Source organism: Acomys minous (genome assembly GCF_964271855.1).
Source record: "Acomys minous genome assembly, chromosome: 2".
Classification (NCBI taxonomy): Eukaryota; Metazoa; Chordata; class Mammalia; order Rodentia; family Muridae; genus Acomys; species Acomys minous.
Window position 1 is genome coordinate 23,099,957 of NC_140484.1, and position 23,962 is coordinate 23,123,918.

The 23,962-nt window shown below is 46.9% G+C and overlaps 1 protein-coding gene across 3 annotated transcripts in view; it reads left to right on the forward strand.

Moving 5' to 3' along the window:
• Nucleotides 1–11,327: 11,327 nt before the first annotated feature.
• IDE (insulin degrading enzyme) overlaps nt 11,328–23,962 on the forward strand; it is a 97,200-nt gene continuing 84,565 nt past the window's right edge. Inside the window, exon 1 of one of the 3 annotated variants that reach the window (XM_084763803.1) lies at nt 11,328–11,872. In XM_084763803.1, the coding sequence (XP_084619929.1) occupies nt 11,775–11,872 (98 nt within the window). In that variant the 5' untranslated portion in view covers nt 11,328–11,774. Of the gene's footprint in view, nt 11,873–12,037; nt 12,246–23,962 lie in introns of those variants that run through there. The other 2 variants (XM_084763802.1, XM_084763805.1) reach the window with 2 other exon arrangements.

Here is a 23,962-nt window from a genome sequence, read left to right on the forward strand (position 1 = left end):
TCTCCAGCCCTTCCTTCTCTTTTTGAATTCTGACATGTTCTGCTGTCACTCTCGTCACTCTCCGGAGCAGGAGGGAAGACAGCATATGGCTGAAAGTGTTAACCAGCACCTGCTGGCTTCCTCTCCTCACCACCTTCCTGATCTGAGAGACTACAGGTAGGCGTATGTTTTGCTTTCTCCAGGAAGGTAAGGTTCCCACTGCCCTCCTAACTGGTCAGTGGTCAGTTCTGGTTTGTGAGTCTCTCTCCAAGATCACTCTGACTTTACTGACCAGAGTGGTTTGGGTCTGGAGTGAAATCAGGCTTCCTTTCTGTAAGTCAAGAGTTTCTCTGTCATTGAGGAGTGTTCTGATTCGGAGCACGCCTCAGCTGAACCAGTGCAGGGAGACCAGGTCTCACTCCTGATTTGGGGAGGAGGGTCTGCTGCCCACTGGGGACATCTTTGGAGCTGATACTGCATCTCTAGTAGGGACCATAAAGAGTCATTTTTTGTTTGTATGTTTTTGTTTTTGTGAGACAGGGTTTCTCTGTGTAGCCTTGACTGTCCTGGACTCACTTTGTAGACCAGGCTGGCCTCGAACTCACAGTGATCCACCCGCCTCTACCTCCCAAGTGCTGGGATTAAAGGCGTGCGCCACCACTGCCCAGCAAGAGTCTTATATCCTCCATTCCTTCTGACTCATTTCTGGCATGCAGTCTCAAAAATTGGTCTAAAATTGACTTTCAAAATGTTGGCTTTTTTCGAGACAGGGTTTTTCTGTGTAGTCCTGGCTGGCCTCGAACTCACTGTGTAGATCAGGCTGGCCTTGAATTCACAGAGATACACCTGCCTGTGCCTTCTGAGTGCTGGGATTAAAGGTGTGCACCATCACTACCCAAAGAATTATATATATATTTTTTGGTATAAATTTTCTCTCTTTCTATCCCTTCCTCTCTACTTGAAGAGATCTCCATCTTGCCCATCATACTTTCTCCCTCCAAATACTCACCCAGGAACTGTATATAAGGAAGTGAGGTAACTATTTCCCTTAGAGAACATACATCTCCTTTGTGAAGTGCCTAGCAGGAGCCCTTAATGCCATCTGGATACACAGTCTTTCCAATATATGACCTATCCCAAACAGAAATGCTCTGGGTTCAGCCTGTCATCACTGGACTCTAGGGAAAAAACCTAACCATTTACTATTTCCCAGTTCTTCAGGGGGGTCAGATTCTTTTATATCCTGAACTGCAATGACAGGTTAATGTATAAGGATCCCTGGCTCTCTGTATTTCACCCCTCTCTGCCTTTGCTACACTAAGACAACCCACTGGGCAAGGCCATTGGACACCTTGGCCAACTCTCATCAAAATGTTACACTTTGTAACTCTCAAACTCTGGTGAGAAAAGATGCTTTAAAAAAACAAGACAAAACAAAAAAGTGGGGGGGGGCGGGCATGGTGGCACATGCCTTTAATCTCAGCACTCCAGAGACAGGTGTCTGTGAGTTGGAGGCCAGCCTGGTCTACAAAGCAAGTCCAGGACAGCCAAGACTACAAGAGAAACCCTGTCTCGAAAAAACCAAACCAAGCCAAACCAAACCAACCAAAACTAAAGCCAAGCAAACAAGAAAGGCTTAAAAAAATCCAAGAGGGGGCCGGAGAGATGGCTCAAAGGTTAAGAGCACTGTCTGCTCTTCCAGAGGTCCTGAGTTCAATTCCCAGCAATCACATGGTGGCTCACAACCATCTATAATGTGATCAAATGACCTCTTCTGGCATGCTAGCATACATGCAGGCAGAGCACTGTATTCTTAATAATAAATAAATAAAATCTTTAAAAAAAAATCCAAGAGGTTGGTGCCAGAGAGCAGCCTCAGCACCCAGCTGTCCACTCACAACCATTTGTAACTCAGTTCCTGGGGACCCCATACCCTTTTCTGGCCTCTGAGGAGACCAGAGACATAGTTGCAGGCAAAAAGTCCAAATGGATTATGGAAGAAAAACCAAAAACCCAGCACAGTGGCAGTAGTGTGCCCCAGAGCTGCAGCAACTCAGACAGTGTGCTTTACTAATGCTCACAAGTGACCGTTTTGTCATCAATGAGATAGGTTCAACTTTCTTTTGATGAGCTGGTAAATTTTGCTGTTGTTACTTTGTCCCATAACATTTAGATCCTTTGCAAGCAATGTTGAAAATAGACTGGGAATGGGAGGGAAGGAGGAATGGGAGGATACGTGGGATGGGATAACAATTAAGATGTAATATGAATAAATTAATAAAATATATTTTTTAAAAAAGAAAATAGACTGGGAATGGTGGTGCAGGCCTTTAATCCCAGCTCTCAGGAGGCAGAGGGAGGTGGATCACAGAGTTTGAAGCCATCCTGGTCTACAAACTGAATTCAGGACAGCCAAGGCTACACAGAGAAACCCTTACCTTCCCTGCCCCCAAAAATGAAAAAAGAAGAAGGAAAAAAAAAGGAATACTATATGGTAATTTACTGTATGGTAAAATAGGATTTTGTTCAAGTTAGATGTGCTAGCACATACCTGTGCTCCTAGCACTTGGGAAAAAAAGACCAAGAGTTCAAGGTAAAAAAAAAAAGAGTTCAAGGTCATTCTTGGCTACAGAATTCAAAGCTAGCCTGGCCTATACCAGATTTGTTCTCAAGAAATAGATAAATAAGCCAGGCTTGGTGGTGCAAGCTTTTATCCCAGCACTCGGGAGGCAGAGGCAGGTGGATTGCTGTGAGTTCGAGGCCAGCCTGGTCTACAAAGTGAGTCCAGGACAGCCAATGCTACACAGAGAAACCCTGTCTCAAAAACACCAAAAAAGACAGAGGCTGGTGAGATGGGCCAGAGGGTAGAGGTGCTTAGTACTAAGCCTGAGGCCAAGAGTATGGTCCTCATCCAGCTGGTCGAGGAGAGAACTGACTCCTTCAATTTGTACTCTGTCTTCCACATGAGTGGTGAGGCAAATATATGCTCCCCCCCCCACATGAATAAAAAGAAAAAGAAAAAAAAACTTTAAAATGGTGTAAATACAATTAATGGTAATTAAAGTTCCTAAGGTCGAAGTCAGTGTACTGATACATAACTAAAACCTAGACCTGTTTAAAATGTAGATGCTCCCAGACTGGAGAGATGGCTCAGAGATTAAGAGCACTGACTGCTCTTCCAGAGGTCCTGGGTTCAATTCCCAGCAACCACATACATGGTGGCTCACAGCCATCTATAATGTGATCTGATCACACAGAGAAACCCTGTCTCAAAACAAACAAACAAATAAAAAGAGCTAAATGGCCAATCAATATTTTAGCCCTTAGTCTCTAATGGCAGCCAGTACCCAGGGGCCACAGAAGGCCATTCTAAAAGGCTCTCAGCTTTAGAAGCTACCCTTCCTTTTGATTGGCGAGACCATGGAGACTCCAGAGGTTGGACTCAAATCAATAGACAGCATGCAAAAATAATTAATAATCATTACAGGTGGAAGTGAATCTTACGCTGCCGGAGGTAGGAGCAGAAGCAACCCAGGGCCTCTGCCAGAGTAGTAACCATTCGTAATGGATGAGCCGTCTCTCCAAGTCTGCCCCCACCCCTTTCCCTTCTATGTAGCCCAGGTTAGCCCTGAACTTGCTATGCAACCAAGGACTTCAAGCTCTTGATCCTCATGCCTCTACCTCTCAGGTGCCGGAATTACAGGCATGTATTACCATGCCCGGCTCCTCCTCAGCCCTTTTGAAGTTCTTTACAATATGCCCTTCCTCTAGGCAGCGCTGTCCATAGCTCCAGCTGGCAGCATAAGTTCCTCTGCCCAAGGTTAAAGCTGTCCTAACCACAGAAGCCCAAGCCGACTGTTACTGTGAGTCACCTTCTCTTCTCTCTTTGAATGAGACCCAGGTCAAACATACATAACCTTCATACACCTCCAGACCTCCCTAATGTAATAGCCAAGGCTTTTCCCACTCCTCTTTCTGAATTCTATGATGTAATCTTACAAGCTTTCTCCTCCTGTTCCGTACAGGACTCAACTGACTTCAAGGACCTTACTGTCTATCTCTTCCTCCAGGGAAACGTACTCATATGAAGACCAGCAGCCACAGTGGGTGTCTTCCTTAGCCATGCTTCTGTTGGTTTTGAGACAAAATTACTCACCGAGCATGGAGCTTGCTAGCTGGCCAGCCAGGTCCAGAGATCTAGCACCTCTGCCTTAGGCTTGATGTGGCTGCACTGGCTGGTCAGTGAGCTCCAGGTAGGTATGTATCTTTTCCCCTCTTCCGCCCTGTGCCCTGGCAGCCCTTGGGTTACAGGCATGTACCACCATGCCTGCCTGGCTTTTTACAGGGGTACTGGGAGCTAAGCTCAATTCCTTATGTTTGCTCAACAAGTGCTGTAGCCATCTCCTCAGGCTAACTAATTAATTAATTAATTTTGAAACAGGTTCTCACAATGTAGCCTTGGCTGACTTGTAGCTCTATGTAGATCAGGCCAGTCTTGAACTCAGAGTTCCACCATTCCCTATTTCTGAGTGCTTGGCTATAGGGAGAATTCTTTTTTGTTTGTTTGTTTTGTTCTTTTTGTTTTTTCCAGACACGGTTTCTCTGTGTAGCCTTGGCTGTCCTGGACTCGCTTTGTAGACCTCGAACTCACAGCAATCCACCTGTCTCTGCCTCCCGAGTGCTTTTTTTTTTTTTAAAGACAGTATTTTTCTGTGTAGCCTCGGCTGTCCTGGACTCACTTTGTAGACCAGGCTGGACTAAAACTCACTGAGATCCACCTGCCTGTGCCTCCCAGAGTCCTTCCGGATTGCAGGTGCCCAGCTTAGGGAGAATTCTTATTCCTAGATTTAGGTTACCCTGAGTTATGACCCTCATTTTACTCAGTTATCCCAACATTACTGGTGCCCTACACTGGCTCTTGGGTTTCTTCTCACCCTAAAACAATCACTCTGAAACTCCTTAGCTATCTCCCCCAAATCATTCTTTTCTATTCTATGATACCGTCTGTCCTGATTTCGCTACCTTAACATTCTTCAACTCGCCTCACAGGAGAACTAATGTGGCGACGGCAGATGGGGCTTTCTTGTTTTGGCAACGCTAGCTAGCCAGCCAGTTCCAGAAACCTACCATCTACCATCTCGGCTTTATTATACTCCTTTGTTTTCCTTCATCTGTCTAAGGAACAACCTCCTCCCTCAGAAAAGCATCTTCTTTGCCCTTGTTTGGCAAAACCTTAAAGTCTCCTAAGGAAGAATGACCTTGCTACATGGAACCCATCTTAGGGTAGTATTTCTCCTAGAGTTCACACCTTTCCTGGCTAAGGTTCTAAGTCTTTGAACACTTGTGACTTCCCCGCTGTGTTGTCTGTTCCCCACCCACCCAAGATGCTTTTCACCCTCTTCCCCCAGCCATAAGCAGGACTAGCTAGCTGTCCATCTAACCAGTGAAGAGGCTTGATACTGTAGCTGCAGCTCTCCAAGCCTAGCCCCTATGTGATAACTCTGGCCAATATTTAGGATTTTCCAGTACCACCTACTCTACAGTCAAACACAATTGAACAGGATGAAAGTGCGAGCGCATGGGGAAGCTGTCAAATCTGACAAAAAGTATGTGTCAGGCTCAGTCCTTGGTCAGAAAGGCTGCCTTCTGTTCCCAATGTATGGAATGGAGTAGGCTGTTGTTGGCAGTCCTACACACCGCCTTATACAACCACATTTTCTTTCTTTCTTTTTGGTTTTCTTGGGTTTTCAAAGACAAGGTTTCTCTGTGTAGCCTTGGCCACACTGAATTCACTTTGTAGATCAGACTGGCCTCGAACTCAGAAATCTATCTGCCTACTTCTGCCTCCTGAGTGCTGGGATTAAAAGTGTGTCACCACCATCCAGCTTCAAATTTTCTTTTTTGGACCCCAATGCTGGTGTTTCTGGATGGAAGCCATATACTTTGTCTACTGCTTCTGCCAACGGCTGCTGAGACAACAATGTTAAAACATAACTGAACTTCTTAATGATTATTTTTGGCCTTTTAATAATACCAAAGGTCAATACTTAACATTGAGAGAGACCATTGACATTCTGATAGATATAACTAATTGTGGGCCTGTGAGATGGGGCTCCAGGTGAGGTAGGTGGTTTGCTGCCAAAACTACTGATGACCTGGATTTGGCTGCCAGGTCCTGCAGAGTGGAGGAAGAACTGACTCTCTGGAGTCTGACCTCCATACATAAACACACACACACACACACACACACACACACACACACACACACACACAGAGAGAGAGAGAGAGAGAGAGAGACAGACAGACAGACAGACAGACAGACAGACAGACACTAAAAAAAAAAAAAAAAAGACAAAACCCAACTGTAGTTCAATCTAAAACCAAGTGTGACCCCACTTGTCTCTTGATTTTGGGGACCTGGACTGCCAGGTACCTCAGACTTGATCCACTATTCAGAGATATGTATTGATGAGTTCTTCCCTGGTGTCAGGCCAAAAAATTTCAGTGGAGGTTCTAGGATTTTTCTATCCTCTCCTGTTACTGACACGGCTAGGTCCTGTGCCAGCTTCTGGAATAGGCCTTAAGGAGATGAACTACTACTTTCTACAGGGAAATGCTTTGTGCTTTTCTACCCCACTGAATGGTGGGCCTGCTCTACAATGTTGGCTGCCATCACTGATGCCCAGGTTGCCAGTGTCTCAGATCGTCCATCTTCTGATGCTTTTCACAACCTAGACTTCTTTCTGAAAAAGGCACATTTGCTTTCACACCCTTGCTCCAAATTGCAGCAAAAATTAGGGTCACTAGCTACAAACAACCGAGTGTTAAAAACAGACTAGTTGATAACTCTGGCCAGTACTCAGGTTTTTCTGTTCCATTCTTAGAAGACTTTTTGGGAAATGGGAATTTCAACTATAGAGATGAGAATTAAAAATATCTATCTGGTGGGGCAGTGGTGGTGCACGCCTTTAATCCCAGCACTTGGGAGGCAGGGGCAGATGGATTGCTATGAGTTCGAGGCCAGCCTGGTCTAAAAAGCAAGTCCAGGATAGTCAAGGCTAGACAGAGAAACCCTGTTTTGAAAAACAAAACAAAACAAAACAAAACAAAACAAAACAAAAAAATCTATCTGCAAGCTAGGTGCGGTGGTGCACACCTGTAATCCCAGCACTTGGGAGGCAGAGGCAAGTGGATCTCTATGAGTTTGAGGCCAGCCTGGTCTACAGAGTGAGTCTAGGACAGCCAAGGCTGTTGAAAAGCCCCTCGCCCCCCAAAAAATCTATCAGACAATCTACCTAGAAGGCCTCAGTAGCCACTTATGGGGCACAACAAAGCCTAAACTTCCTAGCAGTAATAATCCTCCAAATCCACACAGCCTAATACATGATTACTTCAACAGCCAGAGGCATGTGAGCTACTCTTTACACTTGCTACTCATGGGTTGACTCTTCAGGAAGAGTAGAGGAAAATCTCTCAAACAAACCCAACCAACCGCCCAACTAAACAATAAATTAAAAATCCTCAAGGCTTGAGAGCTGGGAAGATGACTCACTGATGACAGACTGCTCTTGGGAGGACCTGAGTTTGGTTCCCAGTATTCCTGGGGGACATCTCCCAGCGTCCTATAACTCCTACACCTCTGGAGGCACCTGCACTTATCACACACACCCTCTCCTCCATTTACATAATTAAACATAAAAATAAAATCTGAAAAAATTATTGGGGTCTTTATAAAATGTACTCCAGACCCCCTAGCTGGGACAACTCCATGATAGCTTCTCCAGATGGCCTGGACTCTCACAACCTCTTTATTTCCTTCCTTCCTTCCTTCCTTAATTAATTAACTTTTGAGAAAGGATATTTTATATTGCAGGCTGGCCTCAAAGTCAGTGTGTAGTCAAGGATGACCTTGAAATTTTGATCCTCCTGCCACTACCTTCTGAGTTCTAGGACCACACGCAATTACCATTATACCCAGCTTTCTGTACTGCTAGGAATCAAACCCAGGGATTCATCCACACTAAGGAAGCATTCTACCAATTGAGCTAACCCCAAGCTTTTCTTGTTTGAAAGCTTGCTTTGTGTCTTTGGGCCCTGCTTACACAACCTTCTGGTTATTGGTATTGTCCTGATTATAGGCCTTTCTAGTTCTGATGGTGCTGTCTCAGGGACATCAACCATTACTAAGGACACTAATGCCTGCCCGCTACCACTGAGGATTGTTGCAGGATATTTGATCCAGTTGTGATCCCTGAGATTGTGAACTGTAAAAACCTGTCTTTTGTTTGGTTTGAGCCCTAACACACACCTTTAATCCAAGAGCTTTCCGCACACAGGATTTAATAAAATTAACCCTAAGTCAAGAGGTGGGGCAAGAAACCAGCTGACAGGGATTAAAGAGTAGGAGGGACTTTGAGTCGAATGGTATTTAAGACAGCTTGTAGACGTGGAAGGAGCTCTTAGGATTTTATTTTATTTTTTAAAGATTTATTTATTTATTATTATGTATACAGTGTTCCTGCCTGCATGTACATCCACAGGCCAGAAGAGAGCATTACATCACATTACAGATGGTTGATGAACCACCATGTGGTTGCTGAGAATTGAACTCAGGACCTTTGGAAGAGCAGGTGGTACTCTTAACCACTGAGCCATCTCTCCAGTCTGCTCTTGGGATTTTAGCTTTTAGCTCTTGAGCTTTTGAGCTTGTTGGCCTTTGGCTTTTTGAGCTTTGAGCTAGCAAGCTTTTGCTTTGGGTTTTTTGGCCTTTTCCTCCTGGGTTGTCAGCTGAGCTAGGGAGCTGTTTGGGCTTTTCCCTCTGAGACATGAGCTGAGTAGGAAGGTCAGCTGGGGGGCTTTCTCTGCCTCTGAGCTAGCAGATTTTCACCCCAGCATCTGGCTCCTGAGTCTTTATTGGTAAAAAATAGATTGGCATTTTCATTTAAAACAACAGAAGATCTTTGGATCTGATGTCACCATCCGAACTCCAGTCTCTTAGATAGCTACTTCCTCTTTTCTCCAAAGGCTTCTTGAGATGCCCTGCATGCTCATGGTCATGTACTCTAGACCCCCAGGTTGGGACAACTCCTAAGTAGCTTCTCCAGATGGCCTGAATTCTCACAACCTCTGTCTTAATGTCCTTCCTCCCTTTTTTCCTTCCTTCCTCCAGCTATCCATTAAATTTTTGAGAAAGGGTCTCCTATCTATCAGGCTGGTTGAGTTCTAGAATTACATGCAATTACCACCGTACCTAGTTTTCTGTATGTAGGAGTCAGACCTAGCACAAAATTGCTCATCATTTGTACAGGGTCTGCAATGCCCCACTCAGCTGTCAAGACACTTCAGAAGGCACACCTTCATCCCGCCTTGTCTGCTATCTATTCAACCCTGCAGAGTTGGGAGAGAGGGATGTGGACACTATTGAGGGACTGATGACTGCCCTGAGCTATTCTATAGCCGGAACAAGGTTCCTACTGCCTCAGGATAGAACGTGTTCAGAGCAAGGCTGCTGGCTTCTCGACAGGACTGTTACCTCATGAGAGTTACGCAAAATGAGACCTCGCTGCAATTTGTCTTCGGGTGTTTTGACACCAGCGTAAGAGTTCTACACCTTAAGGAGCATGCTCGGACTATCAGAAGGCTGACTCCTAGATATTCATAATGTCCCCAGGAGCCCCGGGGTCTTTGCAGCGTGTTTTTGTTTGTTTGTTTTAATTTTGCGTGTGTCTGTTGTGCCACAGAATGCGTATGGAGGTCAGAGGACAATTTTGTGGCATCAGTTATCTCCTTTCACCTTTACATGGGTCCCAGGGACTGAACTCACATCAGCAGGCTGGTACAACAAGCACTTTTACCCAAAGCTGTCTTGCTGGCCCTCACACTAAACCCTTTCTTCTCTTCTTTTTGGTGACAGGGTCTCATGTATATTTGGCTCAAACTCAGTAAATTTCCAAGGATTACCTTGAACAATTTCTTCTTCTCCTTCTTCTTCTTCTTCTTCTTCTTCTTCTTCTTCTTCTTCTTCTTCTTCTTCCTCTTCTTCTTCCTTCTTCTTCTCCTTCTTCAAAAAGACTTATTTATTATTATGTATACAATGCTCTGCCTGCGTGTACACCTGCAGGCCAGAAGAGGGCATCAGATCACATTATAGATGGCTGTGAGCCACCATGTGGTTGCTGGGAATTGAACTCAGGACCTCTGGAAGTGCAGTCAGTTCTCTTAACCGCTGAACTCTCTCTCTCCAGCCCTACCTTGAACTTCTTATCCTCTCAGTCTCTGCCTTCCAAGCGCTGGGGTTATAGGCGTTTGCCGTCACACAAGGCTTTATTGCAGTGTTCGGGATCCAGCCTAGGGCTTTGTACATGCCTGGGAAGCACTATACCAACTAAGCTTATCCCCAGCCTCTGCAGCCTATTCAGTAAATGTCCTGGTTGCTCACTCTGGTCTTGGTAAATCTTTTTGCCCATCTGTATCTCCAGCCCCTCCCCCCCCCCAACCACGGTCTTTCATAGTACAGGATATCCCAGAGAGAACCAATTCCTAGTTAATTTTTATTTGTAGCAATACTAGAACCCCGTGTTTGGCTACAATGTTTGATATGATCCATTGAACACCTAAAAGTAGTTAAGCTGAGAATCATCACCGTAAACTATTTCTTTTTTCTTTTTTTAGTTTTTCCGAGTCAGGGTTTCTCCTGTCTTGGCTGTTCTGGACTCGCTTTGTAGACCCAAGCTGGCTTCAAATAGCGATCCACCTACTTCTGCCCTACCGAGCCCTGGAATTAAAGGCGTGCACAACCACCGCCCGGCCATAAAATATTTCTTAAGGACACTTCCGTCCTGGTAAAATGTAACGGAAATTGCGATTCATATCCACTTTTAGGCTATCTGAGGATGCACAGCAACAAGAAATCAAGAGGGGGAAAAGTCATGTCTTTTAAAAGTAATGACCTTTTGAGGCCAGACTGGTTTTCATAGCATTGCTGGACAGTTAGGGCTGAAATAGCGAGAGCCAGCCTCAGGAGAAAAAAAAAGTGACAACTTAAGTCTATTGGCAGTATAAGAAGCAGTACTAGGTAGCAGTGGCTTCCAGCTCTGTGCTGGTGCGCGCGGAGGGGGGGGAAAGGGGGGCACACTCCCGTAAATCCCAGCACTAGGGAGGTAGGGAGCTCAAGGTCATCCTCGGTCACATAGTAAAAGCCTGCCTAGCAACATGGGATCCCGTCTCAAAACCAATGGCTCGTGGATCCCTCGAGATCGGAATCGTCCCTACTCCCCAACTCTACAGCTCCCCACGCGTCCGTGCTTCCGCAGTCCTCGTTCCTTCCGCGCTCTAGAGGGAGCCCGCGGACCCAGCGCCCGTAGCGGCTACGTTTCGGTGAGGCAGGCAGCCGCCTAGGAGGACTCGGTTCCAACACCTGCTGGGCCGCGATCCTGCCTGGGGACAATACCGCTTAGTGTGCCCTCCCCACGCCAAAGCCAGGCAACCCTCGGTCTCAGCGGCGCGCCGGGGAGGAGCCCGGCCCGGGACCCAGCTGGTCTACGAAGGACTGGCGGCCAGGCCTCCGACGCTCGGGGGGGAAGCCTCAACCGTGACCCACCTGCCAGCCAGCCAGCCCCGGCCCCAGGCTGCAGCCGTCCCCTCCCGCCCGGCTCCAAGTAAAACCCGGAGCGGAGACCGGTCCCTGGCTCCCTAGAGGCGGCGCGGCGCGGCGGACTGGGCATGCGCAATGCGCAGGGCCGGCTCCCAGCGCCAAAAGGAAGCGTTCGGCGAGATCGCAGCGGCTGCGCCGGGGTATGCGGAACGGGCTCGCGTGGCTGCTGCACCCCGCGCTGCCCAGCACCTTGCGCTCCATCCTCGGCGCCCGCCCGCCGCCCGCGAAGCGACTGTGTGGGTAAGCGTCCCGAGCGTCCAAGGCCCACGCGGCCCGCGGGTCACCGTGGCTGTGCTGTGCTGCTGCAAAGTGGTGATTCAGCACTTAGCGCCGCCGCCGCCGCCGCCGCCGCCCCTCACGTTGCCAGTCCGGCCCGCCGGGTGCTTGGACATCGGCGCCGAGGCCGCCCCGGGGGACCCGGGAGGATCGGGCCTGGCGGGGAGGACGGACGGGGACGGTGCTCCCCGGATCGCTGGGCGAACGCCACAAGTGCAAGCTGGCGCGGGGCCCCTAGAGGCAGCCCGGCCGCTTCGGGAACCCCGCACTCGGGCTGTCCGCCGTGAGCGGCAGGCCACCTGAGGCGGGCCCCGGTGCCGTGATGTGAGGGGATCCGGTGAGTCGTGGGAGAGCGCTTCTCACGCCGCAGCGCTGTCCCCGCGGGGAGCGAGTTTGCTGGACTAGCTAAGGCAGTGAGCGTTTGGAAGTGTAAAAGTTTGCCTGCCTCATCGGGAGTGAGCAGACAGGGGGGGACTTGGGATCCCGCACAGCATCTGCCTTGTTTCTCTCCTAAAACAACAGAGGCTCAGAGTGATTTTAGTGATTTCTGCTACAGTTGCAGAGATTATGGCAAAACCACGCTTAGGATGCACGTTTTTTTGCAGTTAACTGGAGTGCTCCCTCTACTTTGCCCGGTGTATACAACAAAATTTCAGCCTCGTAATAAAGGTGTAAAGGTGGTATTTGCTGTGCATCAGGAGAGGTAGGCAGCATATCTTGCTCCACTTTGGTCATTATTTAAAAGTCCCCCTGATTTTACTAATATCTAGGACCCGCTGAATGCTGCGCACTGTGTTGGGCTTTATCCATATGTGATCTGCCTTCCAAGCGTCTCTGATTTGGCTGGATCCGTTTGACAAGCTTGACAATGGGCAGGATGGGCTGTGAGGGCCAGAGGTGGGTTCAGTGTCGATCTAGACCGATCTTTGAAGGAACCGCAGAGGTCATGGAATCTGGGCATGTGTGGATGGAATCCAGGCCAGGTGTGTGCTGGGGGTAGTTTGAAGCTTTAGCGAATTTCCCTGGCGGAATTAAGAAAGGCACACATGCTGTATAATGCTACTCTGCGTCTTGAATTGTAGCTGGGATCCTCCCTGCCCCCCACCCCCGGAATCTTTGAATAATAATGCATATTAGATAGGGTCTCATTAAGATTTTTGAGTTGGAGGCAGGCCTGGTGTTGTAGAGACTTGTAATCTCAGTTACTTGGGAGGCTGAGGCAAGAGGATTGCAACTCAAGGCCTGTAGAGGGAGTTAGTTCTAGGTCAGCCTAGGCAACCTAGGGAGATGCTGTTTTAAAAAATCAAAGATAAAACAGGGCTAGGGTTATAGCTTGCTTCTCTCTTACTGTGAGTGAAGCCCTAGGTTCAATTCCCCAGCACCCCCTCAACCCAAAGTTGACAGGGGTGAGGGGAGGAGGGTGGGTGAGCTAATGTAACTAGGAGGTTAGGAATGGGATGGATGTAAAAGGAAAGCTCTGTGCAGGACGCAAGGGAGTAGAGACCAGAGGCAGAGAAACCTGCCTGCGGGGCTTAGTCTTCACTGCTTGGGCTGTGAGAGGTAGCAGGGTTATTAGGAGGGACTAGTGCCAATGAGGAATTTATTGAACTTGTTTTCTCTCCCTTTATTTCCCACTACATCATAAAATCCATTACAGTATGGAAAAAAAAATCCCTGGAGTAGAGAGAAGCAGGTGTGGTTAGCGTAGATAGGGTACCTTCTCAGCTTCCCAGGTTGTGGGGAGTACGTGTGGACACGCACTGCTATGCATGGCTTCTAGAATTTAAAAAAAAAAATTGAGGTAAATTATTATTATTATATAGTTCAGACTGGTTTGGAACTTGGGATCCTCTTGTCTGTACCTCCTGAGTGCTGGGTTATAGACAACTTCCGGGTTAGTTTGTTTTTTTAAGACAGGCCCTCATGTGGTCCAAGGCTTCCTAGAACTCCCCACCCAGCCTAGGATGACATAGACTCCTGACCCTCCTCCCTCCATCTCCAGGTTCTAGAATTACAGGCATGTACTGCCGTATCCCCTTTATGCATATTAGGGAGTGAAGGAAGCAGGGCTGGGGTACGGTTTACCAAATGAGCTACCTACCTACCAGCCTAGGTGGTTTGTATAATCTACCTCCTTCTACAATTAAGTAGCTAGTTATTATGCTGCTGTTGTTGTGAGGCAGGACCTCACTATGTAGACCAGGCTCACCTTGAAAGCACAGAGCTCCTCCCTGGAGCTGGAGACGGTAGATGCTGCAGAGGACTTGTTGCTCTTGTACAGGATCCCGGTTCAGATACTTAGCACTCACAAAGTGCTTCACAACTGTCCATAACTCCAGTTCCAGGGGATCTGCTGCCCTCTTTTGGCCTCCAAGAGCACATACTCAGGCAAAGCACACATTACAATAAAATGAATAAATCAAGCAAGAATTAAAACAAATAAAATATGCAGCATCATGATGCACAGTTTTTTTTTACATTTTAATTTGATTTATTAGGTCCTGATTATTTTTGAACATTTTATTTCTTAAAATTTAAGGTTTATTTTTATTTTAATGTGTTTGAATGTTTTGCCTGCATGTGTGCCTACGGAGGCCAGCAGAGGGCGCCAGATCCCAAGGCACTGGAGTTATGGCTGGTTATAAGTTGCCATGTGGCATCGGGAATCAGACTCAGGTCCTCTGTAAGAGCAGCAAGCACTCTTAATAACAGCTGAGCCATCTTGTGTGTGTGTCCGTGTGTGTGTGTCCGTGTGTGTATGTGTCTGTGTGGACTTTTGCACATAACTATAGTGCTTGTGGAAGACAGAAGACAAGAGGGGGTCAGGTGGTTTGTGAGCTGCCAGACGTTGGATGCTGCTAACTGACCTCAAATCCTTTGGAAGAGCAGCAAGTGCTCTTAACTAATGAGCCATCTTGCCAGCCCTAAATTTATGTATTCTTAGGACAAGGACTAGGCTATGTTTTTCCTGCCTCTGCTTCCCCAGTGGGAGATTAATGATACGCAAGCACCACTATGCGCAGCCTTTGTGCGCTTTACTGACAGTTAGATTTTTCTCCTTCGGCTGTTATCTTTCATTGACGAATCAGAGCTTCAGGATAAGGCTTTCCATCTGGGCGGGGAGGCAGATGCAGGCTGATCTCTGAGGGCAAGGCCAGCCTGGTCTACAAACTGAGTCCTGGACAGCTGGGGCTTGTTACACAGAGAAACTCTATCGGGGTGGGGGGTGGGAAAGAGGGGGCAGAGAAGGATCTAAGAGAAGGAAATTCAGAAGGCTCAAAACTGAACAAATGAGGCCAGCTATCCAGAGAAGCTATACATAAAAATGGTGACACACACCTTTAATCCCAGTACTTGGGGTTGCAGAGGCAGGGAGATCTCTGAGTTCTGGAGCCAGCCTGGTCTACAAATCTTACAGAGAAACCCTGTCTTGAAAACCAAACCAAACCAAAGCAAAAAAAAAAAAAAAAAAAAAAAAAAAAAGAATGACTGAAGCTACAGAAAACTCGGGCCTAATCAAAGGGATCAGAGCATATTTTAGGAAGGAAACTACCGATGTCTGAGGCTACCGGCTGTTCCCGCTTTTGTTCTAGTTCATTAAAAAAAAATGTTATTGTATGTGGGTGCGTATTTCGCCTGCATGTATAACATGCATGCCTGGTACTTCAGATCAGAAGAGGGTGTCAGATCCCCTGGAACTGGAGTTACAGATGAGTGTGTGCTAGTGATTGAACCTGGGTCCTCTGAAAGAGCAGCCAGTGCTCTTAACCACGGAGCTATCTTTACAGCCCCACGTTCAGATCTTTTTTGTTTTGTTTTGTTTTTTGTTTTTTGAGACAGCCTTGGCTGTCCTGGACTCACTTTGTAGACCAGGGTGGCCTTGAACTCACAGTGATCAGCCTGCCTATGCCTCCCAAGTGCTGGAATTAAAGGCGTGCGCCACTACCGCCCAGTGCACATTCAGATTTTATTTATTTATTTATTTATTTATTTATTATGTATACAGCGCTCTGCCTGCATGTATGCCTGCAGGCCAGAAGAGGGCATCAGATCACATTATAGGTGGTTGTGAACCACCATGTGGTTCCTGGGAATTGAACTCAGGACCTCTGGAAGAGCAGCCAATGCTCTTAACCTCTGAGCCATCTCTCCAGCCCCGCACATTCAGATCTTAAGGGACTTAGTTTTACTGTACACAGTAGGACGAATGCTCTGACAGAGTTAGTCACCTGGAAGACCAGTTGAGAGCCTGTCACAACCCGCTCTGTTACAATACCGATGCTAGTGTTCACACGTTTGTTTCCTAGGCTTGACAAAGTGATGAGTAAGGTTATTCGTTTAAATAGTAGTCCAGTGAAATGGCTCATTGGTAAAGGCGTCAGTTGGCAAGCCTGAGAACACGAGTGTCATCTTCAGAACCCACATGGTAGGAGAGGACCGACTCCTGTGGGCTGTCCTCCGACCGTCACACAGGTGCCATGGGACACACACACGCGCTTGTACATATCCACACACAAAATAAATCAATGTAAACTTCTTAAAAGGGTTAAACAAATAAAAGTGAAGAGATAAGAAGTAGTTCTAGGCCGGGCGTGGTGGCTCATGCCTTTAATCCAGCACTTGGGAGGCAGAGGCAGGTGGATCGCTGTGAGTTCGAGGCTAGCCTGGTCTACAAAGTGAGTCCAGGGACAGCCAAGGCTACACAGAGAAGCCCTGTCTCGAAAAACAAAAACAAAACAAAACAAAAAAAGAGGTAGTTCTATACAGCTATAGTGGATATTAGGGAACCTAGAAGTAATTCCCTGTCCTCGGCAACCACTTGGGACAGGGCATCAGTCAGCCTTGCTGTTGGCTCTACTTGGTGTAGGAAAGGGCTGTGCTCCACTCTGGACTCACTGTTAGCTATTCAGACCTTCCAGGCCTGAGGGTGTAGCTCAGTCAGTGTCAAAGTGCTTGCCTGTAATGCACAGAGTCTTGAGAAATGATTCAGGCTTTAAAACCACTTTTGACCAAATGCCTTTTTAATAGTTTAAAAGGACAAGGGCACGTTCTCAAGTGTGTTCAAACTTGAGTATGTTCAGCATCAAACTTGAGTGTGTTCACCATCAGCCTACAAAATAAAAAATTATGTCTTCTGCCTCTGCTTCAAAAATCAGGATACATAGCTGCTGTGGTGGTGCATGCGTTTAATCCCAGCACTCTGAGGCAGAAGCAGCAGATCTCTGTGAGCTCAAAGCCAGCCTGGTCTACAAAGTGAGTCCAGGACAGCTAAGGCTACACAGAGAAACCCTGTCGCAAAAAAACAAAACAAACGCCGGGTGTGGTGGCGCACACCTTTAATCCCAGCACTCAGGAGGCAGAGGCAGGTGGATCACTGTGTTTTCGAGGTCAGCCTGGTCTACAAAGCGAGTCCAGGAATAGCCAAGGCTACACAGAGAAACCCTGTCTCCAAAAACCAAAACCAAAACAAAACAAAAAACAAACAAAAATTAGGGTACACAGCAATCTCACCAGTGTGTGAGGCGGGAGTGGGGAGTCCATTGTATGAGTTCCATAAAAATTGATTCCCTTTCTGTTTTACCGCTTGTATTTTAGATTTCCTATACACACACCAGAGAACCAGTTTATCTCTCAGGCAGGCCACCAAGGCAAAAGCACTGTTTTTATAGTGGTAGGTCTCCTAGATGGTTGGACCCTGGGGCCTTGACTAGGGCCTTCAGTTGCCTGGCTGTCAGTCAGCCCTTACTGCTCTCTGTTTGCTTGGCCGTTATTTGTACTTACTAATTGAGCATCTATATTGTTTTGATTGCCCACTGTGCTCAGCACTCTGAGGGTTGCAGAGATCCCTGGTCATAAATTCTGTCCCCAAGGAGCTTTCAGTCATAAATAATGGATAATTATATTCCTTTGCCTCTGATATTTTATTAAACATCTCCACTTTTGTGCTTTGTTGCTTCTTTTAATTTATTTAGAAAAGGATTTAAGTTTTTCCCCCTCTTAAATCACATCTGTTTTTTTTTTCTTTCAAAGTAGAACTCTTAAAAATTTTTTTGAGACATTGTCTAATTCTATACCTCAATCTGGCCTAGAGCCATTGGTGTAAGCCAGTGTGTATAGTAAGCGCCACGGAATACATGAACTTTTTTTTTTTAATTTTTATTTGTTTATTTATGGTATATGAGTGCTTTTTCTGCAGAAGAGCACTTCAGATCACATTAGAGATGATTGTGAGCCACTATGTGTTGCTGGGAATTGAACTCGGGACCTCTGGAAGAGCAAGCAGTGCTCTTAACCACTGAGCCATCTCTCTAGCCCTACATGAACTTTTATAATCACAAATGCATTGAGATTTCAGGCAACTGGTCACAGCAAATGGCAGAAACCTTTACGCAGGCTTTAATGCTACCTTACTGCATCCTTAGCTTTTGGGTTAATGGAAGCTAGTGGTCTGTTGGTACATTCCAAGGGTTTTACTGATAGCCAGAGGGTGTTAAAACAGACATACCCATGGTAACGAATGGCAGGGAGGATTGCAGACAGGCTGAGGTCATTTTGGCTTTCTGTCTTTAAGGGTCCAAGTCCCATAACCGCTTATTCTGATAAACCAGTCACTGTGAAGCCTTCAGGGAACTCGAGTCACAGTCCACTCCTCTGAACTGATCCTTACTGTTGGGTTAATCCCATTACCGTGCCACTCTCCCTGTGCCATGGTGTTGTTTAGGTACCACCAGTGGCTCTGTACTAATTGAAAATCCTTTTTCCCCCCTGCTATGTGGCACAGGGGCTGGCACTGCGATCGAGATCCCCCTGCCTCAGGCTGTGGAGTGTTAGTTATGGGCATGTATCACCGTCAACAACTCAAGTCCAACCCCAAGCCCCTTTTTTGAGATAGTGTCTTGCCTTGTAGCACAGGTTGACTTCAAATGGGCAGTTGTCCTTCCTTCTCCAAGGACTATAGGTGTGAAACACGTGGCCAGTGCAAGTTCAGACATTTTTGTGGCTTTTTGTTTGTTTGTTTGTTTGTTTGTTTGCTTGAGACGGGGTCTCAGGTATCAAAAGCTATCCTCAAACTCTGCGTGGTTGAGGATGGTTTTGAACCCTGATCCTCCGTCTCCTGAGGTTACAGATTTACACCACACAAGCATGAATCACTGTGCTCGGCTTATGTGGGTGCAGGGGAGCGAACCCAGGACTTCACACGTTAGGCAAGCATGTCACTAAGTGAGCTACATCTCCGTTCTCTGTTTACACTTAACCAGTTGGTTGTGTATTGGACATAACCTGTTCATTCCCAGGCTGGAATATCCTTTCTTCTTTCCTTTATGGGACTCAGCCCTGCCTTGTAAAAATCGTTTACTGTAGGATGTGTATGGGAGGGAGGCGCGTGTCTCAGGGTGCTCACGTGGAGGTCAGAGGACTTCATGGAGCCACGTGTATCTATTTAAGCTAACGGAAATGAACAGTTCAGTTCCCTGGTCACCTCAGCATATCAAGACATGTGGCTACATGGATTATGTACGGAACACTGCTGGTGCAGACCTGTCCATCCTTACAGAGATTCTATGAGCCTGTTGCTAGTTAGACCAGTTCTCTGAATTTTAGATTTAGGTAATAAACTTCCCACTCAACATTATCTTTGGTGTGTGTGTGTGTGTGTGTGTGTGTGTGTGTGTGTGTATACACATACATATATATATATATATTTTTTTCCCTGACTGTCTTTCATCTCCCCATTAGGATTTGAACTCAGGTCCTCATGTTTGCACAGCAAGCATTTTACCCACTGAGCTATTGCCCTGACTCTGATGTTGTTGTTGTTGTTTTGCCTGCATGTATGTCTACACACCATGTATATGTGTACATGCCTGGGGCCCACACATCCAGAAAAGTGTGACAGATCTCCTGGGACTGGAGGTAAACATAGTTGTAAGTGGTCATGTGGGTCCTGGGAATTGAACCTAGGTCCTGTGAAAGAGTAGCTAGTGCTCTTAACTACCGAGCCATCTCTCTAGCGCCTCAATATGTATTTTACACTTAACGTGTCCAAAAACTATCTCGGTAACTCTTGCCTGTGTTTGCAGTTGAACCCAGTGGTGCCCTGTACCACCAGCTCTATCTTCTCTTACATCCCCCATCTCTACTTTCTGCCTTACATTCCCAACCCTAATCTCCCCTCAACAAAACCTGTTCTTTCAGTGCTGTGCTTTTTTTTTTTTAAAGATTCATTTATTTATTATTTATACAATGTTCTCCCTGCATGTACACCTACATACCAGAAAGGGCACCAGATCTCATTATAGATGGTTGTGAGCCACCATGTGGTAGCTGGGAATTGAACTCAGGACCTTTGGAAGACCAGGCAGTGCTCCTAACCTCTGAGCCATCTCTCCAGCCCTCAGTGCTGTGCTTTAACGTGCGCTTCTGCCATAGTATGTGGAGGTCAGAGAATAGCCGGGGTGCTAGTCCTTGCCTCTTGCTGTGTTTGAGGCAGGGCCTCTTCTCGTTTGTCGGTTGCCACTGTGTTCTCCAGGCTAGCCCATGAGCTTCCTGGGGTTCCCCTGACTGTCTTCTATCTCCCCATTAGGATTTGAACTCAGGTCCTCATGTCTGTACAGGAAACACTTTAGCCACTGAACTATTGCCCTAGCCCTAAATTTTTTTTTTTTTTTTTGAGACAGGGTTTCTCTGTTGTAGCCTTGGCTGTTCTGGGTTCACTTTATAGACCAGGCTGGCGTCAAACTCGCAGCGATCTACCTCCCTCTGCCTCCTTGAGTGCTGGGGTTAAAGGCATGTGCCAGCGCCTTTAATAAATACGTTTTTGTTGTTTGTTTTCTTGGACTACTGGAAATTGAATCTAGGACCTTGAACTTGCTAGGCATGTTCTCTACCGCTGATCCATCCCTTGTCCTTGCAGCTCTTCTAAGCTAATAATTTATTCATCCTTGACTTCTTTATTAAGTCCTTTATCCACTCAGCGTGTGCATCCTAATTCTGACCTCTTCTTTCTGTTCCCCTTGTCTGCACTATTCTGTGTCACTCAGATTAACAGAATAGCCTCTTAGCTGGTCTCATCGTGCGTGACCGTGGCTCTCTACACAAGTCTTGCCACCGACTGTAGCATCATCTTTTGAAATCTAAGTTACTTCATCTCTTCATTACAAAATCTCTCAGTTTATCTGCCGTTTACTGAGACTTAAAGACACAGTCTCTGCAGTGTCCAAGAAGACCCTATGGAATCTGGCCTGTCCCCACCTCTCTGATCTTGTTCACAAAGTAATCTCTTTCCATTGTAGTCAAGTCCTTGGCGCAGTTTTTGCCTAGCTCATTCCGTGTTTACCCTCTGCTGATAGCACCCCGATACCTGTGAGCTCAGGAAGGACTGAGAACATGGGATTTGAACAAATTTAAAAATTCAGATGAGCGGGGTATAGTTGGTAGACTTACAGGGAGATGACATGGGCCAAGACTAACCTAAGCAGGAAAACTCATAGTGTCTTGAGAGACAGTAAAACTTTTATCCCATAGGAAGTAAAAAGCTTCATGTACTTTTCAGTGATGACATGACATGTGGAACCTATGTTTCTGGATGATTAATCACATTGGTTTTTAGAAACACAATTTGAAAGTCAAGTAGACATCAGAGTGGTGCAAATAGGGGCTAGGGACATATCTTAGCTGGTGGAGGGCTTGCCTATCATCATGAAGCCATCAGTTTGATTCCTGGTACCGGGCGGGGTGGGGTCAGGGACAGATGAATATGAGTAGAACTAGGTGCAGTGGCACACATCTGCAGTGGCACACACCTGCAGTGGCACACAATGGTGGATGAGGCATGAGGAAAACTTGAGTCCAGGAATTCTAGGCTGGTGTGGGCTGCATACACACACACACACACACACACACACACACGGGGGGGGGGGGGGAGGTGAACGACAAGGATTAGGAGACTCACTAAATGACATGTGTGAGAGGATCCAGCAGCCTATAATGACTGGTCGGGCATGGAGAGGTGGAGCCCAAAGTCTTAGAATTAATAATGCCTTTAAGATGAGTGCTGTGTGAGCCTAGATGAGGAGGAACAGTCAGCCTAGGGAAGACACAGAGATTGAGCCACAGACTGTGGGAAGAAAGAAAGCCAGCCAGGTGAGATGTTGGTCCTGTCTGGCAGGTAGCTGGTTTTCTCAAGGCATGCCAAGCAAGAGAACAGGTTGGTCAGGTAGAGCAGTGGGGCACAGTGGCACAGTCTCGTAGGCGACTGGCTTTTGCCTTCAGGAAGGTGAGCAACATGGGTCTTCTCAGGGTAGTGGACAGAAGTAAACAGCCCTTAATCAGCTAGTGAGAGAGATAAGATGGAGGTCCAGTTCATACATTGGTAGTAGGGGAAGGGTCCAATTAAAAGGTCAAAGTTAGGTTGGTGAGCTCTGAGCTGCTGCTGAAGTTTCTTAAATTCCTTCTGCCTAAGGGTCAGAAATGGACGTAGAAGACCTTAGAATAAGACTGACCTCTGAGCTGGGTGTGGTGTGCATGCCTTCAATCCCAGTGCTCTGGGAGGCAGAGGCAGGCAGATCGCTGTGAGTTTGAGGCCAGCCTGTTCTACAAAGCAAGTCCAGGACAGTCAAGGCTAAACAACAACAACAACAAAAGACTGACCTGATGTAGGTGAAACAGAGCCAGCTGTAAGATCCTGCCTATTCTTGGTAATGTTCACCATGAAGGTTTAGTGGTTGATATGTATTGAGTGCCTTTTATACATTACCCATTTCCATACGGTGTTCAGTGGCCACAGGAATTTGTGCGAGAGAGTAGTGCTGTTAATCTTCTTTTTCCTTATAAGGGGGTTGATGCTCAAAAGGGTTAAATTGTTCAGCCATACACAGTGAGTGGCTCAGCCAAATAGGCATCCAGCTGGGATCCTTTGGGAACCTTAGAGGTTAGCTGTTTGGATCACTTCCCTGAAGGTAGCTTGGCATCTCTAGTAGAGATGGGAAGTCAGATCAGGGACGTAGTTTTGGAAAGGATATGCAAAGTGGTATACGAAGTGCTGAGTCGGAAACAGTTGACACTCAAACGAAGACTTGCTAGAACCATTTGAGGTATGACTGGGCTTCTGTAGGGATGTCTAAGCTGATTTCTTAGATTGGGTGTAGAGTTGAGAGTATGGACATGCGTGGTTCTACAGAAAGTATTTATGTAGAGCGGACATGACCAGGGAATGCTGGTGTTTAGAGATACAGAGGAAACAAGGTCAGAAAACTTGGGAGCTCGGAGGACAGCAGATGATATCAGAAGTCGAATGGTAAGCTGTGCTCAGTCAAAAAAGTTTTGAGGAGAAATGGGATATTGAGAAAACAAACTAGAGAGAGGTAGAGGGAGGAGGGTGGGATGGAGAGTGAGGCCTTTCTCTTTCCAAATTCTTCTGCTTTTCTCCATGCTGTTGTGTATTCCAGCTGCCAAGGTGCTGGTGTCTTTAAGGGATGCTAACAGGGTCCAGGAGTGAGCTGTGTGCTCGATGTGCTCGCCTTATAGGATACCTGGTCTTAGGATATTTCTGTCTGGGCCAGGAGCTCAGAAGGAGCAAGGGTGTCCTCTGCTCCATCCCTGGTACCTCGCCTAGTGTGTGGGGTCCACCACTAAGTATCTGTAGTGTGTCGTCGTCGTCGGGGTCCTGGCCTGCTCCATGTTGGGTTGTTTCAGCTCTGGGAGCTCTGAATGAGAAGAGTTTTGTTTAATTTCTTTTTACTGAGTCAGAGTCTTCCTATGTAGTTCTGTACACCAGGCCAGCTTTCAAACCTGAAAGTCCTCCTTAGCCTTCCCAGTTCTGGGTTTATAGGTGAAAGCCCCCACACTTGGCGCGTTCACCAGGCTCTTGGTCATTGGAAGAGTTGAGGCGTAGTTACCCTGTCGGTGCTAGCCCCTCAGTCACACAGTTGCCTCATTGGCCAGCTGCTCTTCTGCTCCCTCTCGATTTTATCTGGGTCTAGAACCACATCCTGACTTGTTTGTGGCGAAGGTCCAGGATGCTGGAAAGTTGCTGAGTCTGTGGGATACCAAGAG